This window comes from Trachemys scripta, chromosome 8, assembly GCF_013100865.1.
Source record: "Trachemys scripta elegans isolate TJP31775 chromosome 8, CAS_Tse_1.0, whole genome shotgun sequence".
NCBI classification, from domain to species: Eukaryota; Metazoa; Chordata; order Testudines; family Emydidae; genus Trachemys; species Trachemys scripta.
Window position 1 is genome coordinate 11,768,716 of NC_048305.1, and position 9,763 is coordinate 11,778,478.

The window sequence follows — 9,763 nt, forward strand, 5'->3', positions numbered from 1 at the left end:
TTCTCAGAACTGGTATGTTCCAATCTAGATGACACACAAGTTACTTTAGAAAAGTGCAGACACAATGATACATTTCATCACCATTAGTTTAGTTTAGCTGGTAATGCTTAAGGAGCAGATTCTGCAACCTTTATCCAAACACTCACTGAAGTCAATAGGAGAACTCAGATATGCAAAGGTTGCAGGACTGGACTCTTGGTCTATAACCCAGTGGTTTTAGTACAACTATATCATCTTGAGTACAGTTTAAGCCACAATAATGACAAAATTTTCCAATATTTTTCATTACAATATTAAGAGCTAATATGAACCAGAAATAAAGATTAACATTTAGAAGATGGAACCACAATTTTTTATATATATTATTTAAGATTCTTTGCCTTAACACGCCAGGCATGTTAACAGAAACTAGAGCATGGCGTCCTATGCCAGGGGTTTTCAGCTTAGGGGGTCCTGAATACATCTGGGTTTTGTGAGAGTATGAGAGAGACAAAAAACATTTCTTTATATTAGAGGGGTGAGGTCCAAAAACTTGTCATAATTCAAGATCAATACACAAAAGGTACTGGTAAAGGTAAAGGAACCACTGGCACCTACAGCTATAACTACAGAAGACGACAAAATTGATCAATCTCAGATACACTGTTGGGGAGCACCATCAAATGACTTTTACTCATCTACCAAAAACTGAAGTGCAAGCAATGATTGTGTGCAATTTTTCTTGATATTAAGTCAAGAAAACATTGTGTTGAAGTTGCAGTACATTAGTATAAGAAACCCTGGGTGTGAACACATGCAGACACCATGAGGGTTAAAAAAAAATAGGGATCTTTTCTGATTGGAGCCCCTAGACATTAAAGCAATATATAAAAGTTTAAGAGGAGGAAACAAAACCTCACCATGTATTCGGAGGGAGCCATGAACTCAATAGTTGCATTTTGAACTTCAGGTCTTTTATGAGGTTCTCCATATACTCTTGTCACAGGATTGTACATGAATTCTTCAGGAACTACATAAAATGAAAATTATAATATTATTACAATTCACACTAACATACACTAATATTAACTGCGCTAGGATTTAGCACAGACATGTCTGAGTAACCATGCTGTATCCGCAGTGAGATACTGTGTAAGAGGAAATATATAGGGGGTACTAAGTAGGGCAGCAAGTTAGTACAATAATATTTCACATTTGGAGATTGTTTCAAACTCAATGAAGCTCTTTAGTGATTACATCTTGGTCCATTAATGGAAGACTCCCTACATCATACAATGCTGATCTGGGAAGGACCAGACGTATAGCAGCAGACCTCAGATGTCAGGAAAAAAAATGTATTGATGGAATACTGGTAGAAGTCAAATTCAAAAGTTGACATGAATGTTTAAGTGGGCTAATTGGTTTAAAACCTACCATCATTCACTCTATAACACAAGTTGCACTTCCATCTCCTTTGGTCTAGAAAGCTGACAAAAGGGTTAATATATGTCCTGCAGGAACGACATCTCACAATTGTACTGGAGGTGACCACAGGTAATTGCTGGAAAAGAGGAACTTCTGCTTTAAAACCCCAAAGCAAGATGCTTATGACATATCTACAATTGTAATACTATCTTATCTGTGCTCTCAGGTTAACCAGCCTAAATGCAACTCTCACTTAGGCCTGGTCTATACTACCCGCCTGAATCGGCGGGTAGAAATCGACCTCTCGGGGATCGATTTATCGCGTCCCGTCGGGACGCGACAATCGATCCCCGAATCGGCGCTCTAACTCCACCAGCGGAGGTGGTAGTAAGCGCCGCCGACAAAAAGCGGCAGAAGTCGATTTTGCCGCCGTCCTCACAACGGGGTAAGTCGGCTGTAATACGTCGAATTCAGCTACGCTATTCACGTAGCTGAATTTGCGTATCTTAAATCGACTCCCCGCTGTAGTGTAGATGTACCCTTAAACAGAATAGAGAAAGAAAATACCCCAATCCACATGGTGCCCCCAAAACTTTAACTGTTAGAAAGGCTGGTTAAATTCAGGCTCCAACCTACTTAGCTGTGTATGTTTCTTTTTCAAAAAAAGATGATAAACCTCTCAATTGCATGTCTAATTTTGTATTTTCAGTTTATTTTAAAAAAAGACAGAACACTGTCCCCCAACTCAGCACTGCAGAAACAGACATTATATAAAGATGTATGTTAGAAATTGAAGTCAACTGTGGAAGTAACAGGCTGTGGGACCCATATGAATTTATAGTAATTGAATCCACATTGCCTTCCTTATGACTCTAGTGATCACTTCACCACCACCAAAAATCACACTTATCTGGAACAGCAGCAATAGTAGCAAATTAAATCCAAGTAATACATGGCTTAAAGGAGGTCTGAGGCCATCTGAGTCTCAGTTTTTGACTTTGTTAAGAGTTAGTGCTCAGGGAACTGGAGTATAGGAAGAAATCAATGGCTACAGCTGGTGATTAGGTGAAAAGATAAAACTACACAAGCTATACCAATATTAAAATATATTAACTCACTTCATTATAGTTTGAGTGGTGTACTGCACCTCGGCTTCCAAAATCATTTAAGATGAGGCTAGGGACTGTAACAATGGGGGCAGATATTTAAAAAGATGACACTGGTTTTCATGGAGTAGAAGCAAGAGGACTAAGCAGTTTTCTATGGGAGGTTTTTTTCCTGGGCCCAAGATTATCTGAGACATTTGCCTCTTATAGAGTTAGTTATCTGTTACTGAACTCTAATACAGGTATAGCTGGCACTACAGTATTTAAAGCTTTGAATATTGCATCATACCGATAGGTCTTTGAAAGGATGAAGCAGGAGCCCCAAAGGAAGTTTGGCTTTATTCAATAAGGCCTGAGTTTGAGGAATGTTAGTCAGGGTACATCGGAACAACCTATATGAAAGATAAAGGGTTATTTTCAGACTTTCAGAGAATAACATTGTTATTTAAGTAGTACATAGCATCTTTTATATTTTCTTTTCACAGTTGATAGCAGTGAATTACTATTTCCTGACAGAATACCCTCTCCAGCTTTATGCCAAATCCACTGCAACTTCAACCTGAACTGTTTGAATCCAAGGCATAACCATCACAATTACCTTGTTTTTCCTAAATTGTCACCGTATTTTGTATACATTTGGTTGAGTGGAATAAGTATATTGGCCCCTAACACATTCTGTTACAAACAAATACAAAACTTACATACAGGTTACTTAACCCCAAGTTAGACTTCTCAGATAGACATCAAAAGGGTATCTTTGGTTATATGTAAATTGATAATATTGCCAAGGTTTTCTCAGTTAGATTATAGTAGACACTACGTTGCTAGCCTTCTGTTTAGCCAACTATTTACTCCATTATTTAAAACTTTTCACTGGTTACCTCTGGCAGAGTTCAAAATGTAAAGTACATTCAAGATTATTATTATTTGCTTTGCCTTATTTAAATGACTTAATTTCTACTTCTACAACTGCCCAGAATCCATTCTGGTTTTGACTTCTGTTTCTTGCCGGTTGTAAATCTTGGGTTCTATCACACCTATCCAAGTGCCTTGAAAGTACCAGGCCTTTGACCACGTTCCCACAAGGTGGATCACAATCCACTCTTGAAATGCACACTGCAGACTCATTTTATCAGATGGCTTAAACACAGTTTTGTATTTATTGTGTTTATATTGCTGTAGATAGCGTCATGAAAAACACTTTAGTTACATATTGTAGCAGGAGAAGGCCTAGTCATTAGCCTTAGAACTGAAGAGCCTAAGTACTTCAAAGCACTGATCTTTGTCTAATGGATATGATGGAGTTAGGCATGACTATCTCAAAATATGATATATATGTTGAGGTGAGTGGAGAAATAATTTCAGCTGGTTAGATAACTAACCAGATCTATATCCTGGAAAAAAGGATTTCACTCAAGGAATCCCCTGTTTATAAGAGGAGATGAGGTCACTGATGGGAGTTATCCAACTAATCTCATCAAACTTATTTTTAGGTCTCTGACAGAGCAAGGGCAAAAGGAGGGATACGGTCTACCAAAAGTGTTCTAAAAACAGGGTTTAGAAGAAGATTTAGTAATTGATATTATCTTATATAAACTACAATATACTTTCATACAAACTTCTAAGACATTACAATGTTCCCAGAGGAATTTTTCCAGTGAGAACATATGAACCCTCCTTCTCGAGACAGAGAGAGGTAACTGACTGATAGCAATAAAAGCTGCTATGGACTTGCATTTCACTCTCCTCTGATCAACTGAACACCAGCAGTTTTGCTGAAGTAAGTATAAACTATAAAGAGAGATTATGAAGAATAGTTTAAGACACGAATGAATCTATTTGGCTTATACCTGGAATGTGTCCAGAGCAGTGTTTGCACTCTGGTCTGTACTTTACTCATCTTTTTTAAAGTAAAAAAAATTAAGCCATTTTTCATCTTTCATTATTTTAATAAAAATGAAGCTGCTTTCCAAACAATTACTAGCAGTATCCAAAAAAACTAAGCAAATATTTCAGGAATGTAAGAATTTTATATGCTGATTTTTAGACCCTAAGGATTTTTTTAAATCTGAGGAATAGTTCTTATTTCCATTTCTTTTGATAAATTATAGCTAATGGGAAACCTTACTCTGGATTACAGTTGAGCTTCTGGATTTCTTCATGCAAGTTTGGAATAGGAGCCTGCAAAGGTGTTGTAGGAAGAATATTTCTTTCTTGAAGAAGGTTGATAGATCTTAATCCTTCTGGTTGCAGACTCAGGCCACCCATAGACCCAGTTATGTGATTAGTGCCCAAGGCAGGCTAAGTTAAAACAAAAATAATAATAAAAAATTAAGAAGTTAATTGACCTTATCTGGATGATACATCAATTTAAAAAAGAAACAAATTATTTCCCTTTCCGAATTTTGTAGTTCAAGTATTATTTGGTGTTCTGTTGCAATATATTCGGGCACTAGTTACAAAACTAACTTAATCTTGTCAACTATCAAGAAACAAGCAGTTTATGTATTATAGCAAAGATAGGTACCACCATGAACCTGTTCTAAGACTTCCGAGTTTATTGAATTCTTTTGGCAGTCAACAGGACCCTGGTGTATGCTATTATCCAGGCACAGAAATAATCATATTTTATCTGCGTATGTATGCATTTGCTGCATCAATTTGATTTCAAAGGGAGTTTGATGCCTAAATACCTTTGAGGATCTGGACCAGTGTGGCCAGCTCAAGTGGGAGTACATGCAGCAGCATGAGATCCACAATTATCATCTGGGATGGAGCAAGGGGAGACTTGCCATATCTGTTCTTCTAAACCACACAAACATGAAGTTACTGGGCAGATGCCTTCCCCGGGTGCATAACTCCCAAGACTCAGTGTTGTGGAGCTCTGTACTTTTGAGAGTCTAGGAATCCTGGCAACCACATCCTCCAAGCCCCACTGACAGTGCTTCAGCCCTTCTACCACTGTCTCTCAGCCTATCAAGTTATGTGATGATTAACACTGCAGTATAATGCTGCATAATTCAACGTAGCCATGCCACATAAATCAGGGGACCCTTGCTGCATAATTTAGGTCGAACACGTTGCACAGTACAAGAGGTCTTGGCAAGAAAACTTATTTGAATACATCTAATACAAAATTTGATGAAGAATTCCATGTTAAATAATGTTCAGTCTATTATTTTAAACAGGGACAAATCTGTGCACTGCATTCTAAAATAGGTAAAGTGAGCCAAGCAGTTTACAGGACTGATGCTTTAGTGATAGACAAAATCAATGTTTACCTGAGGAAATGGTTGTGGTCCAGCTGGATATTGCAGGGGTGAGGACTGCATTCCTGGTGCTCCAGGTGAAGATGAATTCTGGTAGCCTGGTGGTAAGGTGGGGTAAGAATACCCAACATTTCTACCCATTTTAAGATTCTGGGGAGCAGGAGATGGATACGTGGTTGCTAGAGTGGACAAAGAGAGTTTACATATTCAAATAAGTTATCCAAGAAATGCATCTAGGTTAATACACAAAAATAATAGCACTTCCATTGATATCGTGCTATTATGTTGACATTCTGGCCAGGCACTTACTGAAAGGTTTTGGCTGGATTGTTGTTTAAAAAACACTTACATGGATAAGCATGATAAAATGTTAAAACAAAGCTTCAAACACCAAAGTCAATTTCCTTGAGATAAACTTACACTGAGCAAAGTATACATTTGTTAGAATAACACCCCACCACCTCCCGCCTGAAATGGCTTTAAAAATTAAGTTCCTCAAAATTAAAAGTGTTTAATAAGAATGTCCTACCCATGAAGCCTCCTCCTTCTATTGCATCGTAACTGTTTTGGACCAAAGATCCATCACTGGCAGCGGCTGTTGCATCACCTGCTAAAAACAATCCATTAAGAAACGAAGGCTTAAATTCTGAAAACGAGCGGCTTTTCCTCATTGGAAGTTTAATATCAGCAATTGATTTAATATGATAGTGACAAGCTGGAGAACATTTCAGCGTAAAAATCCTAATGCTTGATTCTAAAACATGAAGTGAAAAAGGATCATCTAATGGAAAAAGACCCCGGGCAGTGGTCCCTGGCTGGCCGGAGCAACTGTGGTCAACGGCAGCGGTCCCCGGCCAGCTGGAGCAATCGTGGTCCGCGGCCGCAGTCCCTGGCTGGCCGCTGGCCCCGGGTAGTTGGTGCCACTGGCCAAGGCCATCCCCCCAACTAGCACCCCCACCCCAACGCTCCTCCAGCGCCCTCCCCCAAGATTTAATCACAGGTATTTTTAGTATAAGTCATGGACAGGTTACAGGACATGAATTTTTGTTTGTTGCCTGCAACCTGTCCATGGCGTTTATTAAAAATACCTGTGACTAAATCGTAGGCTTAGGTATAGTTACTTTTAAAAACCTTCCACTATATTCAGTATCTGTGGTAAAACATACATGTTAATAATCCCTTTTCAATTTATCAAAATAAAGTGTTCCCACATTTTGGATGAAGCTCGAGGTTAGCATGATTTTGCGCTTATTTTGCTTGTGCACCAGTGATTAACTAGAGATATAGGAATACAGCTTACTTGTGCTCCCCCCTGCTGACTCTGCTTGCGCCGAGCACATTAAATGTCATCAACCCTTCAAAAAAGTTATTTATCAGTTGAATGAACTACTTTACCAGAGATGTAATTTTTAGTTAGGCTAGATAACAGGCTTGGAAAAGTTGGGAAAGTGATTTTCAAAAGCACCTCAGGGATTCAGATGCTCAATTCCCTTATGTATTTTTGAAAATTCCACCCTTAAATGATTACTTATGTCTGCTAAAAGAACAAGAAACCAAACACTCTTCTCTTAAGAGCACCCATCCTGCTCCATCTACTGATTCTATCAATAGCAGCTTCTGGAAGTCACACACCCAATCAAGAGTAAACTGTGGTAAAGAACCAAAAGAATTGTAAAGTGGCAAAAGAAGGAAGGGAATTATTAATGAAGGGCTACTGGGAACCATCAACTAATACATAAAGGGGTTATTTGGGTTAGTAAAAGGAAAAACATACCCAACCCATATCCAAACAGTAACCCAAATTAAAGAGACTTGCTACCCAGAAGTAAATAAGCCACTTCATAGTCTGTTAAAAATTCTAACTTATCTAGAAAGAGTGTGTTACATGGCTTTTTATTAAATGTGGAAAAAAATACCAGTTTGCTAACCAAATGCAATTTCCAGTAAATTTCATATGCTCAAAAATGATAAAAAATAGTCTTCATTGTCCATGCAGGTTTCCTTTTAAAATGGGTCTTAATACTACAATTTCACCAAGCTACCATAGGAGAAAGCAGTTATCAATTTTACTGCATGGGGGAAACCAAGAACAATTTTGACTTGATATCCCACACTACTAGATTTAAAAAAAAAAAAAAAAAAAACAGTGCCAATTACTATATGACCCTGTCTAAGATGAACACTAACTGTGAAACACTACAAGGTGGTTTGGTACAGGGTGGATAAAAATCCAATTTTTTTTAATTGAAATCGGATTTTTTTTTAAATAAAGTACTTTGAGGAAAAAGCCCATCTAAAGATAGTTTTAATTAAGATACATTATACCTCAAAGAACAGGAGTACTTGTGGCACCTTAGAGACTAACAAATTTATTAGAGCATAAGCTTTCGTGGACTACAGCCCACTTCTTCGGATGCATATGCAACCTATACCTCAAAGATATCTCATCATGGAATAGGAATTATAAATTCTAATTCTATAGTATGAGACAATCTATTCATGTAATATTTAAGAAAAGTTTTGTAAATGAGTTCCAGTACTTCATGGATTAGGGAACCAATTTTATGGGATTCCAGGGGCTTCTGTATAGATTATTTAGATTAATCTTTCTATCTACCCAATGGGACTCAGAGCTCAGTCTAGAAGATACCATCAGAGATGCTTAGTTTTGCAGTTCTCAAACTGTGGATTTGTGTCTCCAGATATAAAATGCTTGTTAACAGCAAAAATGTTTTAAAATAAATAAATAAAATAAATAATATATAGAGATGAGAAATAACAGACCTCACCCCTATTACCCCTCTGCAAATTTGTGTACAGAGTCAATCCCTTACCTCTCTTTAAAAGTGCAAAGTTTCAAAAAGTTCAATAAATAGAAGATTGTTGGGGGCAGAATAGATCTGGACAAGGAGAAGAAGACTGGAGATAAATGTGAGAAGGGAGGGACAGGCAGTCGAAACAAAAGTGAAACTATTCGAGCAGCATATTCCAGAAGTCTTGAGGTCTTTCTGAGTGTAGCCTTCATTGATTTGAGATCTACCATACCATTCTCTCACTAGAAGGGAAAACCTATAGTGGCAGCAGGCCATAAAAGAGACCCAGTTTGGGAATATTTTAATGAAGTTCCTCTACCTGTAGGTAAGACAGTCATGCGTGCAAAATGCAAACAGTGCAACAAAGAAAAACTTGAATATTTAACTAAATTCATATGCTTGTTTTATTAAAATATTACATGTTTGCTGTTGAAGAAATAAATGCAGAAATACACAACATCGTCGTTTTAGATAAATAAAATAATTTAAATGTCTGTCTGGTGATGTTCTCCTCTTAATACAGCATGGCAAGAAAATCCTCCAAATATTAATGATTAACCTGTTGAACTGGAGATAGTTCACCTCCCAATGACTTCATAAATATCTGCTTAAATTACCTTTGGTAAATGAATTAACCAATCATTCATTTTCTGATATAGCTGTAAAACTGATCTGAAAAGTTTTCAAAATAAATCACTTTAAAAATGTATAGCGTGTACCTTCTAAAAATGAAACCTACATCTATAGGGTTACCATTCATCCGGATTTACCCGGACATGTCCTCCTTTTTGTGCTAAAAATAGCGTCCAGGGGGAATTTGTAAATCACTCAAAACGTCCGGGATTTCCCCCCTCCCCGGCAGAGCAGAGCGAGCGGCTGGGAGGGCTGCAGGAAAGTCACAGGCTGGACCCCGGAGCAGCTGTAGAGGAGCTCCTCCTCCGCCCCCCCCCGCATTCTGAGCCAGCAGCTCCTCCCCGGCAGCCCCGGGCCCCGCTTCAGCAGCACTGTGCAGGGCCAGGGACCGGGTTGTGTGTTGTGCCGGGAGCGCAGCCACGTGTCCGGCTTGCACAGAGCCCAACACCCTGTTCTGAGCAGCAGGGTAAGGGGGCCAGGGGGCAGGAGAAGGGGCAGGGAGGTTCTGGAGGGGGCAGTCAAGAAATGGGGGGGGGGG

General features: G+C 38.6%; 1 protein-coding gene across 2 annotated transcripts in view; it reads right to left on the reverse strand.

The window, feature by feature from the left end:
• The window catches only part of SEC24A (SEC24 homolog A, COPII coat complex component), a 51,705-nt gene that overhangs the window by 30,217 nt on the left and 11,725 nt on the right, over positions 1-9,763 (reverse strand). Inside the window, exons 4-9 of one of the 2 annotated variants that reach the window (XM_034779931.1) lie at positions 6,309-6,386; positions 5,792-5,958; positions 4,639-4,811; positions 2,800-2,902; positions 1,414-1,540; positions 900-1,009 (exon numbers count right to left, since the gene is read on the reverse strand). In XM_034779931.1, coding sequence (XP_034635822.1) covers positions 900-1,009; positions 1,414-1,540; positions 2,800-2,902; positions 4,639-4,811; positions 5,792-5,958; positions 6,309-6,386 — 758 coding nt within the window. Of the gene's footprint in view, positions 1-899; positions 1,010-1,413; positions 1,541-2,799; positions 2,903-4,638; positions 4,812-5,791; positions 5,959-6,308; positions 6,390-9,763 lie in introns of both variants that reach the window. The other variant, XM_034779930.1, reaches the window with a different exon arrangement.